General features: G+C 36.0%; 1 protein-coding gene across 1 annotated transcript in view; it reads right to left on the bottom strand.

The window, feature by feature from the left end:
* Positions 1-3,209: 3,209 nt before the first annotated feature.
* Positions 3,210-21,580, bottom strand: part of GPC5 (glypican 5) — a 1,274,636-nt gene continuing 1,256,265 nt past the window's right edge. Inside the window, exon 8 of the mRNA XM_070579052.1 lies at positions 3,210-4,591. Coding sequence (XP_070435153.1) covers positions 4,434-4,591 — 158 coding nt within the window. The 3' untranslated portion in view covers positions 3,210-4,433. The remainder of the gene's footprint in view (positions 4,592-21,580) is intronic.

Here is a 21,580-nt window from a genome sequence, read left to right as displayed (position 1 = left end):
GGGTATTGAAACTCATAAGAGCAGGAATTTACTTACCCGAACACCCAAGTCATTCCTAAGGGCCAATTCCATTCCTTCTGTCTCCAATCAGTTTTGATTATTAAATATGCACTCTTTCATTTTTAATTTCATGGCATTTCAAATTCCTCCATCCCCTTTTCTTTCTCTCTGCTATTTGATGTGGTCAAAGTAGAAATTTCTGGGGAAGATAGGATGCGTGATCTCCTCAGATACTTCTTTTTGAAGATGATTCCAACTTGACGATTGACAAGTGCAGGAAGGTGAGAGACTCCTGAATCAGATGTTTCCAAATTTTATCTACAAACGTTCCTCCCCACCCTACCCTGTTCCATGTAAGTTACTGCTGCTGCTACTATGAAAATATAAATTGTGATGAAATTCTTTAGTTTTTTCTGCAAATGTAAGGCGGGGAGGGTAGTTTAAGAACTGCATTGGATTAAATCTCCGTTTACAAAATAATGATAATATAACACCAATTCAATCACCATATAATCTTAGCAAAGGTAAAGAAAGGAGACTTTCTACCTGAGACATATGTTTTATCTATATTTTAATCAGAAATGATTGATATACAACAATCTACAATTAAAGAAAAACTTGATATGCTCAAAGTCAGTAAGAATTATTTCTGAATTTTCGTACAACCCATATAATTGTGTAGGATACCAAAGTTTACAACCCAAAGAAACACTGAAATCACAGAGTGCTCAGTGACTATCTCATAGGATAATGGAAGTCTAGGTTGAATTCATTCGCTCAATTTTTATCGTACCTAAAGGGTTCTGATGATAGAAACAATATTTTAAGTGATTGAAAACAATTGGCAATAAACTAATTGAGTCTTTTTCAAAGCATCATTATTGAGCACTTCAGGAAATCTGAGTGTTTAGGAGGAAATAGCCTATTAACTTCTGTCCTTTAATGAGGCAAGAACTCTCTAGTCATTATTTTACTGATGTGATGTTCCTGAACAAATAGAGGATAAAAAGGCAAATCTAGGACTTTTAAAAATAATATTCGGCCACATTATCTTTTTCTCCTTCCATCTTTCCTTCCTACTTTTTATGCCTTCCTGTGTCTTATGGCCAGACACATGTTTTATATCCTTTAGTTGCACAGAAAACAAAAAGAAATTTCATGATTCCATGATAGTTATAAAACTTATGTATTTTCCTCCTCATTTTTGGCAGCTGATTTATTTTTAGGGTTGACGTGTTTGGATGGAGTTTATGCATGTGGGAGGGTAATGACTGGTACTGACAAAAAGTTCATGTTTACATTTCTCCTTTTCATTTTGCTTTTACACTAATATGCAGTTTGATAATTATACAATTATAATCATACACTCAATTGTATTTGCTTTTAAAGTGCTAGTTTGGGGCCTTAAATTACCTCTGAATGATATTTATGCTAACCTTGTGATTCTTTACTACTATTCAAAAGCTATCAAATCTTTGAACCAGGAATATATACAGTTTATTTAGAGACGTTGTAGTCACCAATCTGATTCTACTATGACTAGTTGCATGACACCAGACAAATTATGTAACATTTCTAAGCCTCATTTTCCTTATTGGTAAAATGGAGGTGATAATGTTATTGGGAAGACTAAAGGAGATTGTGCATAAAAGTGTTTATCCTGGTGTCTATACAGAGGAAGGGCGAAGTAAATGTTAGCCCAGATTGTTAACTGATTCTTCTCCAATACATGCAAAACACTGGACTGTTTCATGATTAAATTTATGTAAAAATAACTCAGATTCAAGAAAATGTCTTAGTTTAAATGATCCCAGGATAGGATGTGACTATAAAGATGTGAGTGATACTTTTTAAAATACATATTTTCACTTGAATGTTGTCCTTTAAGCCATGTTGGAAAGTAGACACATATTCTAACAGTTTTACCACTGCTCAAAAACTTTTATATTTTACTTATGGAAACTCTTCTGAAGCATATTCTGAGATTTATTTTTAAAAAACCTCAGTGGTATTGTTTTTATTTGACTAAAATTGATCTCATCCTTGAGGGGTGAAGAAAGTCAAATCAGATACTCTATCTCATTTGAAAGAATTTTGTAAATTATAAAGAGCTATACAAATGTAAAATTCTACAGAATAGAGTATTAAAGAATGAATATCTTTGTGGAGAATATTCAAAGATATGCCTCAGGCTTTTAAAGGAATTCTGAAAACCTCCAAGTATCTTGAGCTCTAGCAGCGCCATTATGATACGTACAGTTTCCAAAGTGCCTACTTAGAGGTGGATGACACTCATTTGAGTATGTAAAATTTAGTTGATAAAAAATATTCACTCATACCATTGACTTTGTTACTGCTTTACTTTCATCCATTTCCTGCCATATCTATTTTACTTTATTTGAGGGAGATTAGCCCTGAGCTAACATCTGCCGCCAGTCCTCTTCTTTTTGCTGAGGAAGATTGGCTCTGAGCTAACATCCATGCCCATCTTCCTCTACTTTATTTGTGGGACGCCTGCCACAGCATGGCTTGACAAGCGGTACATAAGTCTGCACTCAGGATCTGAACTGGCGAACCCTGGGCCACGGAAGCGGAGTGTGCAAACTTAACAGCTGTGCCACCAAGCCAGCCCCCTGCTGTGTCTAAAATTATCTCCTATCAGCAAACTTTGTCCAGGTCCATCTTAGCTGATAAACCATGCTCTTCAGTTTGTTTGTCTTCCTAATCCCTCTACTGTTGGGTCAGAAGTTTTACCAATGCAAACCAACCATGACTTGGGCTGGAGTGCAGCAAATGGGTGATTAGTATTACTTGTTTCATAGTTATTTAAATAACAAGCTGAGGTTGAATTGAAAACTTTAAAATAATATGTGTTTAAGTTTATAATTTGTTGAGTGTGGTGGTACAAATGAGTTATAAACCAATTTGATCCTGGAATAAAGATTAAGGTCTGGAATGGAAGCGTAGGAAAATGGAATCCACAATTGGTGTGTCTGAGGCGTGTTTGGAAAGAGATAAAATCTGATTTGGCAGTTCAAACATAGTGTGGTTTTGATTGAACATCGTCAGATCATTTGGTTATTGAGAACCTAAGAGAGACATGGTTTGATCACATACTCTTTCCTGATTTGGAGAGAGTGATTTCACGTTATAAATACTTGCTATTGATTGAGTCCTCTTCAACTCTTTCTCAGAGGCCATTTCGCATCTTTTTGATTTTTTCTTTTTTATTTTATAAGTTCAGCACTTCTCTTTTCTATTCTATCACTTTGTATTAATTATATTTTCTGGCTATCAACTGGATATGATACTCCTTAATAAAAGCTGACTTATCTCTTCCTCCTTACGTGTAGTGATAGACTTATCCTAATCTGTGTCTGCTGAGACATCTTATCACAACTGGGAAATCAGAGACTGTGGATTAGCAGCTCTGCCTTATGCAAATAGGAAAAGGGCTAAAGCATCTCGTGCCACATTTTCTGTATTAGCACATGTCTTTAGATATTCATAGGAACCTTAGAAATGTAGAATTAGTCAATTGTTCAATATCAAGTTTAAAAGAAACCCAGCAAATAATATTTTGAAAATGGATGAATATATCATTTTTCCAGAAGAAAATGATCAATATTCTTTAAAGCTTTTCCACCAAATAATTAACAGCTTTATTAGAGATATTCCTAGAGCAGGAGTGTGCTTTACAATGTAGCTAAATTCGTTAGGCAAAGGGAGGCGGGAACAGAGCCACAATACCAAAGATGCATTTTGAGTATAATGGCATACAGAGCAGATGCTATCAAAATACTCAGCTTTAAGGGTTGTCAGTGGCTAAATTACAGTGGATAAAAATGATCAAGTTTCTTCAACGAATTACGTGAAATGTTCTTCAGCAATCTACTCTATAACTTACAGGCTTTCAGTAATTTCTTTCTATAGGTTGCAAAAATGGAAAAATCTCTTGAAAATGCATGCATACTACTTGCCATTGTTTTCATTCATCTAATGGAGTTCTAATTCCAGTATTTTAAGAAATACTATGTACTGTTTTCATTGTCCTGCAAATACACCTTCTGTTTAAAACATTTTTCTTTTAGAAAGGAAGGGGTTGGAATTGAGGATAATAAAATTACGGATGTTCTAAATCCTTCTTTTCAAAGTCACTTCTGTACTCTTCACATTTACAGTTTTATTGTGTTAGAATTTAAAAAGGTTTAAATTCGATTCAAAGAAGGCATATTTTCAAATAGTCTATCATTTAAACATTGATTTTTAGGTACTTTGTGAACACTCCATCTTGGCTTCTAAGAAGTTAGTGTGACATACCTTTTCATAAATATAATTGTTACATTAAAAAAGATCTCTTATTCCAGTCACATGACAAGAGGGGAGATATCGAGACTCCAGTAAGACATACATATCAAGGCAGAAAAGCTCAGTTACCAAAGCTCAGGAATTAACATCGCCGCACCCATCAGCGTCAATGCCATGGACTCAGTCGCTGCTGTACATCCTGCTCCAGCTGTGTCTAAAGTACTACCACCGTCTGTTTGATGAATGTGCTTTATATCACTGAGGTTCATCTCGTCGGGCATCCCTGCAGAGGCAAATAAGAAAACACACAATGATGCACGATCACCTCCCCATGATACGTCCAGAACAGCCCTTAAACCCAAAGTGTGGACACTATTGTTTTTTTCATAGAATTTTCCATGTATTCACCTAACCCTAAATGATTAATGTGCCGCAGGTACTTCTGCTCTACTTAAATTGGAGAGTGCAAGCCCTTGAGTAGGAGTGCGCAGAAACATTATAAGAGCAGAGTGAAAAGCTTTCCAGTTTTATAAGGCATTTGGAGTATTTCTCTAATGTCAGTCATTGATTAGCAAAAAAGTAAAGAAATTTACTTAAATATCCTGAGGTATGGCCTTATTGCTTGTCCCAGTGATGTAACAACTGTGGTAATTGTGTGAAATGTTTTCTCAGGAAAATAAAACCATGTACGGTAATCCCCCCTTATCTCCAGGGGATAAGGTCCAAGACCCGGAGTGGATGAATGAAACTGTGGATAGTCCCAACCCTATATATACTATGTTTTTTCATACACATACCTACCTATGGTAAAGTTTAATTCATAAATTAGACACAGTAAGAGATTAACAATAACTGATAATAATATAGAACAATTATAACAATATACTGTAATAAAATTTACCGTAGATCTTAGCACCTCAGCATATGATTTTTTTTTTCCAAGTCGAGAACTTTCACCTTTTCACTTAAAGAAAGCACTTTACAGCTTTCCTTTGGCATATCCCAATTGCCAACATCACTACTCTTGCGCGTTGGGGCCGTTACAAAGTAAAATAAGGGTTACTTGAACACAACCACTGGGATACTGAACAGTTGCTCTGATAACCAAGAGGGCTACTAAATGACTAATGGGAGGGTGGCATACAGAGCGTGGATACGCTGGATAAAGGCATGATTCACATCCCAGGCGGGATGGAGCTGGTCACAGTGAGATTTCATCATGCTACTCAGAACAGCACTCCAATTTCAAGCTTATAAATTGTCTATTTTTGGAATTTTCCATTTAACATTTTCAGATCATGGTGGACTGCAGGTAACTGAAACCGCAAATAGCACAACTGTGGATAAGGGGTTACTGTGGAAGGAGAAATGATTAAATAGGACGTTTTTAAAAAGTAGAATTGACATGGATCACATTTTTATTAGACGGAAATATGCGTGGGATCCTTATCGGAAAATATCAGAGAATAATAAGAGCAAATATTAAATGTTATCCTTTATACACCTGCAGAGCTGTGCGCATGGGGGTGTAGACGTCTGTCAATAGATCAAAGAATTTGTTAATAGGGTGGACTAGGGATTGAAGTTAGGGATGAAGATCTTGATTAAAAGTGTTCGATTCAAAAAAAAGATGGGCAGACTTATAAACCAGTTGCATCCTGTTTATTTCTTCTGTGTGTTGTAAAACCTGACAAACTGAGGAGGAGATCAGTTCCCAAGTTATTGGGGATGATATAGTTACCTTCCTAAAGCATTTACCCTACTATGATACCCCCAGGGAAGCATTGATTCATCACTTACTATCTAGTGCCACCAATGTTCTGAGACCGCACGACTGTCTGAATTATCTCATGACATCCACTATCAGTCACAATTAACGAGCTTAAATTCAATGTTATGACAGCCACAAATATTGACATCATAATTACAGTGGGATTGAAAAAAAAGCTTCATATAAGGAAAAGTCAATATTTATATAATTAGGTCAATGCATATATATAATTCAGAAGGTAAGCTTGACTGTATTCAGGGATGAGAGCATTAAAACGAAGTGTGACTCCACTCATCTGACTTATTGATTTCATAGTCTGAACTCTTGCATTATTATTCATTGTTTGGGTACTGGTTTTGCCCTTCTGTGTCATTAGGCAAGATGAATAAACTAGTGATTCGTTTTTTTATAGGGACTGGAATGGAGTGTGAATATTTTAGTCATGGTTTTATACTTCTTGTTATGCTAGAGCTTAACAAGGAGCTATGAGGACTCTAGGCGATTAAAACAATTTTTTTTGTCCGAGATAACTATATCAATTTGAGGTTTAAGGGATTTGCTTTTGTTTTGAAAGCACTGTGAAGAGGTGTGTAGATTGGATTCGTGAATAACTTTTCCTTATGCCTTTCTGAGCTGGGGATTTATGGGCCAGGGCTGGGCTGGGTTTACGGGGTGGCTTGGTGAGTAAAAATATGTAAGCAGAAAGATGTGAAATCTTATGCCTGCCAGCCAGGCAACGCCAGGAGTGATATCCCACCTTTAATCAGACGTCACTTTAACATCTGAGGTAGAGATGTTACTAATAATGTGATTGTTCCAAGGATCATGGTCCCTGGAGATAAGAATTATATGAAAAGAATTGAAGACCCCTTGAAGAGTCAGGGCTGCAGTTTTGGATAAAATCACAAACTGGCCTTGACGACTGTTGAGAAATCTGAGCATGCCCAGAAGGCCAGCCCCACAATTATTTGATGCGATGATTGTTTTCTTAAAGGAATTTAATTAACTAAGCTTGTAAATTATACCAAAGCTTAACCAAAGACCCATAAAAGAAAAATTAGTTTGGGGATTTATTACATTAATGAATTAAACAAAAACAAAGTAATTTTTGAATAATCTTTTCTATGCATAATAGCAACACACAAAGATGCCGCTAAATATGTATTTCTGCCTTTGGTGGCCTACAGTCTGGTGGGGAAAGACAGATAGTCAGGTTACTACAAAAACAAGTGTAATATTAAAACTGGGGTCCATGCCTGGTGGTTAGTGTCATGAAGTATGTAAAAGGGATGTAACTCAGTCAGGGAAGTGTCCACTAAGGAGGTAGGGATATAGATAATTGGCAATATCTATAGAGTACTTGCTATGATGCTGGTACTATTCTAAGAACTTCACGAATATTTCCTCATTTAATTCTCACAAAAAATTCATGCAGTAGGCACAGTTATTATGCCTGTTTTTATAGATGAGAGACTGAGGCACTGAGAGGCTAGTAACGTGTGAGCCGTGGAGCCAGGCACACGTCCAATCTGGACCCCACCTGTGTTCTGATCACCTGCTGTGCTGACTCCAAGCACTTTGCTGGGCGCCAAGAAATCAGCGTTTAAGTTGGGAACAAAGAAGCTCAATTATGTGGCCCAGAGAGTTTCACCAGGAGAATTTTTTCTCTTCCCCGATCCGGGATGACTGAGTATGAGCTAGTTTTGAGTATTAATCAAGCAACTGGAAATATTCAGAGTTAGAATTCAGGTGGACAAGTAAAGGAGGATGCATCTGAATGACCTGACGAATCTGAGAGGTTTGTAGCTTCCCTTTGTCATGTACATGCTGGCCTTTTCCTGGTGGTGGGGGAGAGTGTGGGTATTTCTCTCTACTTCATTTATCTGCATATTTTTAAAATTCTCCTAGTTTTCCTAAACAATGAGGACTACATGTTTAAAGATAATTTGTTCTTTATTTTTAGTAAAGAAAATTGAATTGCATGGGCAAGAATCTATTTGTTGTAAAACGTACCCACTGCTAGCTCTGGGTCAGGCACACCGTTTTGGAGACTGAACATACACTATGCACTTACGAGTTTTTTCTTCATACTTTAATAAGTCTAAAAAATATTGCTGCCAGGTGCCTTTTCCACCAATGATGAAAATATAGGGCAGATTTCTATGTTGGGAGCAGGACTATAGGTCATTATTTGAATTCAATTAAGTCAAAATAATTTATCTCTAGAAATGATCTGTTTTCAAGGTAATATGGCACCTCAAAAAATGTCTATTATCTACTCTTCTTTTAATGATTATCATTGAATGGATGAATTGAATAATGACTCTTTCTCACAACAGTAGGATGAGTTAGGTAGAATTGTCTTCCCTCGTCCTCCACATTAGGAACAGGTGCAGAAGAAGGTGACGTGGTTGTGGCTGGATCCCTGGTGTGCCCCAGTCCCATGAGGTTCTCTTTGATGCCAGCGCCATGCTCTTTACCTCTACACAATCAAAGACTGAACTTGACTCAAACTCTAGCTCTTCCACAGTCTGCCTGGATGACTTTAGACGTGAACCCTGTTTTACAGAACTTTAAGATGAGAGCATTTTTAGTGAGAGAGGAGGGTTAGTCAAAATACAGTGCTGACTAATTGATTAAATAAATAGTCTGAAAATAAGCTAGATTTTTATCCCGAGTATTCTCTAAAGAAGTACTTATGGGACCAAAGATTTAAGTATAAATGAGGAAGCAAACAAAATGTATAGGTGATATTTTTATTTATGTGTAGGTGGTAGAAAGCATATTGATTTTTAGGCAGAATCTATAAAAGAAAAGATTAATAGTTTTAACTTCATGAAAATAAAGAACCTCTGTATAACATGGAACAACATAAAAAAGTAAAGTAAGGGGACAACTAGCACTGTGGAGAAAATAATGCAGGAAATATTTCTTTAGGATAATGTCTTTAACATAGGATAATGTCTTTGACATAGAAAGCGTTCTCATAAATCCATATGAAAACCACAATGTCCCCACAGAAAAATCCTGAAAGGAAATAAACGGATATTTATAAGAAAAAAGTTATCAAAAAAATTGGAAAGTCCTTTTGTGTGTGTGTGAGGAAGATTGTCACTGAGCTAGCATCTGTTGCCAATCTTCCTCTACTTTATGTAGGATGTTGCCACAGCGTGGCTTGACGAGCAGTGCTATGTCCACACCCAGGATCCAAACCTGTGAACCCTGGGCCATCGAAGCAGAGTGCGCAAGCTACCAGGCCAGCTCTTGGAAAGTCTTTTTTACTGGAAACCAAACAAATACAATCTTACACATGATGAGGTGTCAATTATCTAATGTCCAGTTGACAAAGGCAGGGCAGAGAGATGACAGCTAGTTTTGGCAAAAATACAACCCTTTTTAAATAAGTTGGCCAAAATGTATAGAAAATGTTTAAAATGTATGTTTACCTAGACCCAATAATTCCACCTTTATGAAGCAATTCTGTGGGACTAATTAAGAAGATATGCACATATTTATTCACAAAATGTTAATCTATACATTGTTAGTGAAGAATTATAAGCAATTAAGTGTCCATTAGTAGGGAAATCAGTTAAGAAAATTAAGTGCACTTATTAAAAAATGATTCAAAAAGTAGATATTTATTTGTACAGAAAAATTTGTTCTAATATAATTTATTATTTTGGTGAGGAAGATCTGTTGCCAATCCTCCTCCTTTTTCTTGAAGGGGATTGTCCCTGAGCTAATGTCTGTGCTAATCTTCCTCTATTTTTTTTTGTATGTGGGAAGCCACCACAGCATGGCTTGACAAGCCACCTGTGTAGGTCCATGCCAAGGATCTGAACCCATGAACGCTGGGCTGCTGAAGCAGAGTGTGTGAACTTAACCACTATGCCACTGGGCAGGCCCCTGTTTTAATATAATTTTATATACGTACTTTCATGATCTTTAAGGTTCTTTGAACTCTGATCGTCTATGGCTGCCTTCTTTGAGGGTAGGGAATCTCTTATTAATTTCTCTATTTGCTTAGTAAGCATTTAGTAATAATCAGGTGAATGAATAAATTGATGAAAGTAATCCGGGACAGAGAATTACAAAATTATAAAAATATGTTTCTCCAAGTCAGTTTTTTTTACATTTTTTCCTCTCAGCTTTATTGAGATATAATTGACATATAACATTAAATAAGTTTAAGGTGTACAACATGTTGATTTGATATATTTATATATTGTAAAATGATTACCACCATAGTTTTAGGTAACATCTCCTTCATGTCACATAACTACCACTTCTTTTTTGTGGCAAAGATGTTTAAGATTTAATCTCTTAGGGACTTTCAAGTATATAGTACAGTATTATTAGCTATAATCACCATGCTGTACATTAGCTCCCCAGAACTTATTTATCTGGTAACTAGAAGTTTTTACCCTTTGATCAACTTCTTCCCATTTACCCCACCTCCCAGCCCCTGCCTGGTAACCACCACTCTACTGTTTCTATGAGTTTGACTTTTTTAGACTCCATATATAAGTGGGATCATACAGTGTCTTTCTCTGTCTGACTTATTTCACTTCGCATAATTTCATCCTCAAATTTCATCCAAGTTGTTACAAATGGAAGAATTTTCTTCATTTTCATGGCTGAATAACATTCTATTGTATATATATACCACATCTTCTTTATCCTTTCATCCACTGACAGACTCTTGATCTGTTTCCATATCTTAGCTATTGTGAATGATCCTGCAGTGAACGTGTGAGTGCAGATATTTCTTCAAGACCCTGTTTTCATTTCTTTTGGATAAATACCCAGAAGTGGGGCTGCCGAATCATATTATAGTGCTATTTTTAATTTTTTATGGAAAATTCATACTGGTTTCCATAGTGGCTGTACCAATTTACATTCCCACTAACAGTGCACAAAGGTTCCCTTTTCTCTATATCCTTGCCAACACTTGTTATAATTTGTCTTTTTGATATTAGCCTTTCTAACAAGTGTGAGGTGATATCTCATTGTGGTTTTGATTTGCATCTCCCTGATGGTTCGTGATGTTGAGCACGTTTTCACGAACCTCTCAGCCATTTGTATTTCTACTTTGGAAAAATGTCTATTTAGTCCTCAAATTCAGTTTCTTTTAATAGAAAGGAAATATATTATGGCAACACAGAATGTAGAATAAAACTTTAGAATTAGATGTGAACTTAGAATTTCATATCTAAGAAGAAAAGTGGCAAACAAAATGGAAAATATCCATTGTAAGGAAATTAACTTCACAAGTACTTTCTGGATAAAGTTGCTATGGATCTTGTCATGTTAAATAAAAATATTACTCTTGGTTACTACTTCCTCGGCTAATGATGGTCCATTATACTAAAGTCAGCCATGAGCATATTGGCTGGACATTAGGAAGTCTAACTACTCTTAGATGGCTTAGTATATCAGTTTGCCAATTTTTTTTAGTGATTAACTAAGTCAATCAGATCCTATCTCCTAGGGAATACGATTAACAGGTGCACCCAGGATGTTGAGTCACTCGAGCCCACGATATATCCTAAAAATTGCTGAGTTATTTTTCAGTTTTACGTGGGGACGTCCATGAAACCCAATAACAAAAGCAGAGTGACTGTATGGTTGAAGAGACAATGTCCCTGATAATCCCATAGCGTCAAGAACACCTTAATTGAATGTCACCTCTGTGATTTCCTACTTCACTTTTAGAGAGTCTGACCAATACATGGGCTGTTCTCATGGCGGCTTCTCCCACTCTCTGTGGGACAGGGGCATGAGATTTAATTATAGTCTCTTTGGTTGACTCTTTCTAGCAATGAGTAGCCTTCTTTTATCCCCACAAATTATGAAAGAATAATGGACTAATTCTAATTGGGAATAAGTTAAACAATGTATTGAAAAATTAATAGGAAATTGTGACTATAAACCAAAATTTACTTTAAAGTAGTATGACTAATTGTGATATTTCATGTCTGGGTAATGTTGGGGATCATTATCATTTATTATTGCACCAAATGAATTATTAGTGGCTCTCCAATAATTAGTGATAAATAGATTTTTTTTCAAGATTGAGTTTTAGCACAGAGGATATTGTTTGGATCTTTTGCCAGTTCCTGATACTATATTTTATTCCATAATGATCTTACAGGTCTTGTCCCTAAATTTACTTCATTGATTTTTGAAGACTTTAGAAAGGAAACAGACACACACCTCATACTGAAAATACCAAATTATTTTAAATAATTTTGTAATAATATCACTGTTGTGATTTTTTAAAACCATTATTGTGAAATTTCTTCAAAAACTAATTTTAAAATAGAAACTTTAAAAGGTCTCTTTTTTGCACAATTGGTAATTAAAACCAAATATTAAAAGTATATCTATTAAATAGACTGCAGGCTTCAGTTATATACTACAGTCCTTAGTTCTGAGAATTTACGGGTAATTTGAAATTCTAATTAATGATTCTGAAAACCATTTTTTAAAAGTATAAGACTAATCAAAGACTGCTACTCATATTAACAAAGTCACAAAATATTATATCTTGTTTAAGTTAGTGATATTATGAGTTTAAAATACTATTAAAAATTAAAATAATAAAACTATGTCTATACCTAGACACATGGTAGTGATAGTCTATGGTACCAAAGATAAAGAGAACATTTTTAAAGTATCCAGGGAAAAGACAGATGGCCCTTAACAGAACAAAATATTAGATTAGTTTTCAAGAGCAATAATAGAATCTAAAAGAAGTATATTTTATTCCGAACATGAAAGAATGTAGAGTTCTATATAGAGTTAAACTATGTGGAAGAAACAAAGGTAGAAATAAAAATATTTTAACAAACAATCAGCATTTTTAACATCCCCAAACAATTCTAAAAGAATTATTAAAAAGTACACATAAAAATGCAAGAAATTGGGGGCCAGCCTGGTGGCGTAGTGGTTAAGTTTGCATGCTCTGCTTTGGCTACTGGGGATTTGCAGGTTTGGATCCCAGGTGTGGACCTACACACAGCTCATCAAGCTATGCTGTGGCAGTGTCGCACATACAAAATAGAGGAAGATTGGCACAGACGTTAGCTCAGCAACAATCTTCCTAACTAAAAAAAAACAAAAAATAAAAAATAAAAGAAAGGAATTGAGCCCAAATGAATAAGTGGGATGAAAGTTGTAATAGTGATCAAAGTAACTGGCAAACATTCACGTTAATGTATTTAAGTGTGTTGGTTGAAAAAGCAACAGTAACAAAATGGTTAATTTAGGGAGTTAAAAACCAGATATAATTAAAATACTTGAAAATAATTGTTAAAACATTCTAAAGTATTTGAATGTTTGAGAAGAAGTGAGAAATATTAACTTTAGGTTTTGTCAAGACAATAATGTATTTTAATGAATGTTAAAAATTCAAGGCTGAGCACTTAAAGAATTAATATGGAATATATGCATTCCTAATCAATTGAGGAAAAGGGGGTTAATGAAATCTAATAGAAGTCTGGAGAGAACAAACACACAAACAAAAATGCCCAGTAGACAGAAAGCACAAAATCAGATGTTAGAACCACATGCAAATTAGTAATCTCTAAATAAAATGAATTAAATTAAATTAGAACACAGACACTTGGCTTTAAAAAAAATCCAGCAACACACCAAAATATAAAGATACAGAAAGCATGAGAGAAAATGTTTGGAAAAATACTCTCAGGGTAAATAATATCCAAAAGAAAGCTAATGTCATCGTATTAATAAAAGATAAGATGACTTTTAAGCATTAAAAGGATAAAGAAGGTCATTATATCCTAACAAGAGAAATAATTCACACAGATATAAAAATTGTGAGCCTGTTACTTTAGCATATTCTCAGAATAAATAAACAGTAATAAAGAAAAATAATGGATAGAATAAAATATTAAAATGGACACATCCACAGTCAGTGGGGGATTTTAACCCCACTACCTCAGAGATTGATAGCTCAAGCAGGTGAAAATTAGTGAAGATATGGATGTTTGGGGGAGGGAAAGAACCCCACTGGCTCCCACCACGGTCCTAGTACACTTCTCGCATCTCCTCGTCCTCCCTCGCCCACTCCTGCAGGTGGAAAGGGAGCAGAGAGTGCTCTGGATAGTAAGTTGGGAAGAAAGAACCAACATGCTGAGCGTTTGGGTTTCTCATCTTCTTTTGGATTTGTCTGCCCACAGTGAGGATGCCTTCTTTCCTGCTCTTCACTATGGTATAAACTGAGGCCAACTCTGTTCCTGCAGGGAAGACCTGTAGTTTTCTAGTTATTCTTCTGACTTGATGGTAATTCTTGGGTGAAATGTTAGACATCATACGTAAGCACATCCTCCAGTCCAGTTTTTAAGAGAAAAATAGCTGATCTTTTTATTTTCACATGTTTGACACTTGTGCTTGTGTTTTAATTGGTTCTGACCTCAGGAGAAGAAAGGAGTGTTACTTTTGCACCTACTCCGAATAGAAACTTTCATAAGCTTGATCTAATAAATATGGTAGATAGATAGATAGCATCATGAAGTTAATGACCAGTGCATATAGTAATACAAACACTCTTTTAAAGCACACATTAAGACATTTACAAAAGAGACTGCATATCAGGGTACTAAGTAAATAACAATTAGAAAGTAATTTAATACAAGGAATATGAATTCTTTGACCTCAGTACAATAAAATTAAAAGCCAAAACTAAAGGAGAACCATGCTGCCTACAGCAAACCTCATGTAAGGACATAAAAGGCCTAAATAAAGAGATGTATCAAGTTCACAGATGAGAAGACAAGTTTCGACTATGTCTCTTTCACTGTGTCCTGAATTTTCATCAAGATGTCCCTTAGTGTGGGTCTATTGGATCCATTGTGCTGGGCACTCAGTGGGCCTTTTTCATCTAGAAACTCATGTCCATCCGGGGAAACGTTCTTGAATTCTTTTATTGATGATTTCCTGTCCACAATTTTATCCGCCATGTCTAGAACACAATTTTGATTTTGGGTACGTAGGTAGATAGATAGGTAGGCAGATAGTTAGCTAGATAGATATAGATACATATTTGTCAATCCTCTTTCTTTCAAAATAATATTCCTGTCTTCAACTGTGTCTGGAATTCCTCCGTTCAGAGACTCACTGGTGTAGTTCACATTGGTGTCTGTTCTGGTTGGTCAATACTCTTGCTGTAAATGCTAACTATTTTTGATGACTATCCCTGATATAAAGATTATTTTCATTAAAAATACTGAGCTTTGGGGACTGGCCCAGTGGCGCAATGGTTAAGTTCGCACGTTCTGCTTTGGCAGCCCGGAGTTCGCAGGTTTGGATCCCAGGTGTGGACATCGCACCGCTTGGCAAGCCATGCTGTGGTAGGCATCCCACATATAAAGTAGAGGAAGATGGCACGGATGTTAGCTCAGGGCCAGTCTTCCTCAACAAAAAAAGGAGGATTGGCAGCAGATGTTACCTCAGGGCTAATCTTCCTCAAAAAAATAATAAAATAAAAAGAAATACTGAACTTTACTCCATTTTGCAGGAAACTTACTAGTAAAAGATGAGTGTTCCCTCCCCACTGATAATAATAAATAGGGCAAGACGACCTGCTGCATTATAGAGGAATGATTGCATGCACCCTGGGGGACTGGCTGGCTGGTTGTTTTACCTTTGCATTGCCTAATCCAGGGTGCATTTGCTGTATAATCTTGTAAGCCTTGTTTAATGCCAGAAGAAGGCCTAGCTAGCTATAGAACTATTGGGATAATTGGAAAATTGAGGGTTGCTATACTTTGGGCCCTTTCAATGTTTTTGTTTACTTGGACTTTTTTGTTGGACCTGTAATGCATATGTTTCAGATATTGGATTGGGCATAGATTAAACAGACATTTTCACTTACTAGTATTTGCTAAAAATTAGCTGCAAGAAGTAAAATGTGAACACTGATGTGGAGGCAACTATTCTCCCAACTGCAATGTAAAAATTAACTACAGACAAAATTTGCCCGTTTTACTTCAGTAAGTGAAGAATATTAAGTAGCTAATCCTTAGAGCCTAAAAATTGTCGAAATGTCTGAGAATGTTGTGCAACAGAAATTGTGAAGCTTATTAGATTTATTAAATGGAAATGAATTATCTTGGCTTATACATACAATTCGTCATGTGTATTATAAATCAATATATTTAACTTAATATTTCAAGTTCTAAATTAAGTTATTTTTTAAGAAGAAATCCTGTTGACTCAAGGGATAGCTAAACAAAATATAGGGAACTAGCCATTGCCATCATCCCTGAGAAGAATATCAACATTATTAGTGAAAATAGCCACAAAGCACAGTGCACATGGGGACAAGTATGTCAGTTGTGGGGATGGCTCTCTGCTTGCCCTCATGGTGTTCTCACTTGGGTTTTGTATTCAGGTGGGACTATATAACATTTTAAAATATATTATTTGCTATACTTTGGGTTGACAAGACATTATGAAAATAACAGGTGCATGAGTGAGGAGGGAGCACTCTCATATGGAAAGCAGGTGAATTATGCGAATGTTGAAAATTACAGGCTCACCTTCCCTGACCCAGTATGGAAATTCTTCCATTCTTGCATCATATCTCCCGGAATAAATAACATCCATACTCATTTTCTCTCAACGCCGCAATTCGTTGTTGCCCCAGTATCTAATTCCATGTGACATATGATAATAAAATGCCTAGCTTTCCAACTACAGTAAGTTTTTTGGCATACACCTAACCACAATGATGTCAATTCTTTCTGTCCTTGTCCCTATCCATTTTCCAATTGTAAACACTGCTGTGTTTTTACCCTGTGTGTATATATTTTCTTCTTCTCATCATCACTCAGATTAAGACTGTTTAAAATATATACATATATATATTATTTCACTTATATTGGGGTTCATATATTGATTTCATCTATTTAGTTTTAAGCCCCTCAAGGTCATGATCATATTTATGTTTTCTTATTCCCTGGGCTTATAAGTAACTACTCACAGTATCTTATATTTGGTAGAAGATTTTTGAATATATGACTTTCTGGAAATGTTTGATATGTAAATAGTCACTTAACTCTTTCTTTTTAATTTGTTTAGATTAGAGCTACACAGAATCCTAGCATTTCTGCTAGAAGGCAATGGAGTATAATAGAAAGAAGCTGGGGTCAAGCCCCAGAAACCTTAGAAAATTCACATAGTCATTGAGATTCAGTTTCTTCATCTGTAACATTTACATGATAATAATAGCTTCTCCCAGGATAGATGTGAAATTAAATGAAACCATAAATATGAAAAATGCTTTGTAATTTTTTTACATAGACAGAAATATGGTTATTATTTGAGTATTAGAGGCTGAGGCAGGCAAAGTGAGTTGAACAGCAAAGTTTCCTTGAATAGTAGCTGATAGAGTCAGAAATAGGATGCTAGTCTCCCGGCTTCCAGTCAGGGCCTGGCAAGGAGACTTGCTGCCTTAGAACAAGCTATGTGCGCCGTTACAAAAGCTAGTCAGATACTGTACAACGTAAATAGGAACTCAATAAGTTAGAGAGAGTCATCTCTATACAGAAATAATTATTATACAGATAATTCAACTGATTATATATTTATGTACTTAAATTTCAAAATTTAGCAAAGATGATTCTTTGGTTTTGTGTAGGATGAGCCCACACATAGCTGGCACCTGGTAAACGTAGTCGAATAAATACATTTCTACAAAACTATGGCCTCAATAAACATTGGTCACATCCCAAAGAAAACCTTCCATACAACACACTCAACTTCCATGTTTTCCTGTAAAGACAGATGCTCATCTGGTTTGCAAAGATTTTTTTTTAAGACTTTAATTTTTAAATCAATTTTAGGTTTACAACAAAATTGAAAAGGGAGGTACAGAGATTTCCCATATATCCCCTACACCCACACGTGCATAGCCTCCACCCTTATCAACACTGCTCACCAGAATGGTGCATTTTTTACCAAAGATGAATCTACCTTGACACGTCATAACCACCCAAAGCCGTAGTTCACCGTAGGCTTTAGCCTTGGTATTAGACACTCTATGAGTTTGGACAAATATATAATGACACTTATCCACCATCGTAATATCATACAGAGTAGTTTCGCTGCCCTAAAAATCCTCTGTACTCCGCCTAGTCATCTCTACCCTCTACACCGCTGGTAACCACGGATCTTTTTAATTGTCTTCATAGTTTTGCCTTTTCCAGAATGTCATATACTTGGAATCATACAGAATGCAGCATTTGCAGATTTGCTTCTTTCTCTTACTTTTACATCTCTCACATTTAAAGTTCCTCCATGTTTTTTCATGACTTGATAGCTCATTTCTTTTTAGTGCTGAATAATAGTTCATTGTCTGCATGTGCCACAGTTTATTTATCCATTCACCTATTCAAAGACTTCTTGGGTGCTTCAAGATCTGGCAAATATGAATAAAGCTGCTATAAACATTCTTGTGCAGGCTTATGGGTGATTTATGGGGGGCAGGTTTATTAAGTTTTCAGCTCTTTCTGGTAAATACGAAGGGGCACAGTTGCTGGATCTAGTGGTGAGAGTATGTTTAGTTTTGCAACAAACTACCAAAGTGTTTTCCAAAGTGGTGGCACCATTTTTTGTTCCCACCGGCTATGTACGAAAGTTCCTGTTGTCCCACCACCTCACCAAACTCTGGTATGGTCAGTGTTCTAGATTGGAGCCTTCCTATTACACGTGTAGTGGTATCTCATTGTTGTTTTAATGTGGACTTCCTTGATGATACATAATGTGGAGCATTTTTTCATATGCTCATTTGCCGTCTGTATAGTTTCTTTGCGGATATGCAAATGCAGAATTTGGGTATGTCTATTAAGGTCCTTGGCCCATTTTTCAGTCAGCTTGTTTGTCTTCTTCTTGTTGGATTTTAAGTGTTCTTTGTATATTTTGGATAACAGTGCTTTATCAGATGTGTGTTTTGAAAATATTTTCTCCCAGTCTGTGGCTTGTGTTTTCATTCTCTTGACATTGTCTTTTGCAGAGCAAAAGTTTTTATTTATTTTTTAAATCACAATGCTGTGCATTAGATCTCCAGAACTTATCTTCTAACTGCAAAAGAAGTTTTTAATTTTAATGAAGTTCAGCTTATCAATTATTTCTTTCATGGATTATGTCTTTCGTGTTGTATCTAAAAAGGCATTATTCCCAGAGAATTTTAGGTAAACCAAGTTTCCCTGTAGGTTTCCCATGGAACTCTATTTCCTGATTTTTAGGAGAATATGGGAGCTTTGTGCAAAGAGAAAGTTATCATTTCAAGGATATTCTGATGTAAAAAAGGAAACTAGGTCTCTTAAGTGATTGGTGTTATGCTGAGGAAGGGTCAGTTTCAACATAGAATAAGGTAGGGAAAAATCATTTTCAAGTGCAGAATCCAGAAAGAATGTGTCCATGGAGGTGGGTTTGGAGGATATTGCACAGTAGAACACGAGTAAATGGGGACTAGAGGGAATTGATTCTCCATGAGCATTTCCCAGTAGTCTTACAATATCACTCTGCCTCCACCTACAGGGTCAAATGCAGTTCTAACTTCAACAGTCAATACTTCATGAGTAGGAATGGTGACAATGAGAGTAGTAAAAAAAAAAGAAAGACGTTAAGATGGATATATTTTTATTTCTAAATCATAATCTGTAGTATATGTACCTCCTTAAAAAATTTGTACACTTCTATTTTTAAAAATTTCCTTGGGTATGTGAAGCAAAATTTCAGCAGCTTGTGCAGATCAAGCTTCCAGAAGTTGTCTAAATATTAGTTAAACCAAATTTCTTGTATGAAGACTGTCACTTACTACCAGATGGTATACATTATGCACATGTTAAAGGGCTCTCATAACATTCTCACTAATATTAGCTTGTTTATGGAATACTAAGGCTGTGAGGCTGTGACACAAACTGACAAGATCTAGGATGCCACTATTCTATTCTCACCTCATTCTGTATTGCATAAATAGAGCAGTGTAGTGGGTGCTAAGTAGGATCTCAGAAATCCTTACCGAAATAGGATTCGATTACATTAAGGACAAAATGAATCCCGTACCCAACACCAAATTTATCCCCCAAACAAAATCTACTTTATTAAATTGTTGTCTTCAGACAGTAGCTGTCTGTCTATGTAATAGGGTTTCTCCATCTTGTTCATGTAACTCAGGGCCAATTTTAAATGCAAAAACTTTTTTCATACTCCCAGTTTAAAAGATTGATTTTGATTATAATGTTAGTTAAATATGTATTACTGCATAACCACGTAGAAACTCTTTTTATTTATGATGTAAAGCTAAATAAACTTACAAATTAAAGTCAAACAATGGTGAAATTAACAACATTAAAATTATCGCTAAACTACTGTGATGGATGACTTAGTCCTCCCGACTTTAAATCCCCACTGTACCGTGGATATACACAGCTGATGTATTAGTTCCTTTCATGCATCAACTTGGCTGAGCCACAGCCTGCCCAGATATCTGGTCAAACGTTATTTTAGGCATTTTGGGATGAGATGAACATTTAAATGGGTAGACTGAGTAAGGCAGATTGTCTTCCTTGGTGTAGCTGGGCCTCATCCAATCAATTGAAGGCCTGACCAGAACAAAAAGGCTGACCCTCTCCCAAGTAAGAGAGATTTCCTGCCTGACTGCCTTTGAACTGTAAGATTGGCTTTTTCCTGGCTCTCGAGCTTACCGCCTTTGGATTGGAACTACACCATTGGCTGCCTTGGGTTGCCAGTTGGCTGACTCTTCTTGCAGATCTTGGGACTTGTCAGACTCCAAAATCACATGAATCAATTTCTTATAACAAATTATATACTATATTATATATACACTAATATATATATACACACACCCTATTGGTTCTGGTTCTCTGGAGAACCCAGACTCTAATACAGATTTGGTACCAAGAGTAGTTTTAGAGGAACAGAATTTTAAGGATGAATTTTCTGAATTGGTTATGGGGTTTCTGGAGCTGACTCTCTAATCTGGTTAGATTTAAAGATGCTAATGACTCTATTTCCAGTAATAAAGAGAGGACTGATGGTCCTTGGCATGATCCGACAATAGAGATACACAAAATATTTCCTTTGCATACTCCTAATCAACTATACATAAGAAGCAAATATCCGGGTGACTGTGTCTATGATACTTTCACAAATTTTGTCAAACTAATGAATAGGTTGGACAAAGTGGGAAAAGAAAATGATGAGTTCAGGGCCGCAAATTTCCAGTTCAAGTGCTGCATAAATGACCTGAAAGCTTCTGTGTGAGCCCTGAAGTACACTCTTGTCTCCTGTAGCCACAGGCCCGAGTTTGCTGAAAATCGAATGAACGTCACTTTGCAACTGGCTGAATTACAACATAAATTGAACTCCTAGCCTTGGAGTGTATCTACTGTTAAAGTGAGGGCATTCTTTGGGAAGGAATGGGGTCTCAAAAGTTGAAATAGGGATGTA

Source organism: Equus przewalskii, chromosome 16 (assembly GCF_037783145.1).
Source record: "Equus przewalskii isolate Varuska chromosome 16, EquPr2, whole genome shotgun sequence".
Lineage (NCBI taxonomy): Eukaryota > Metazoa > Chordata > Mammalia > Perissodactyla > Equidae > Equus > Equus przewalskii.
This window is presented reverse-complemented; position numbering and strand designations above follow the sequence as displayed.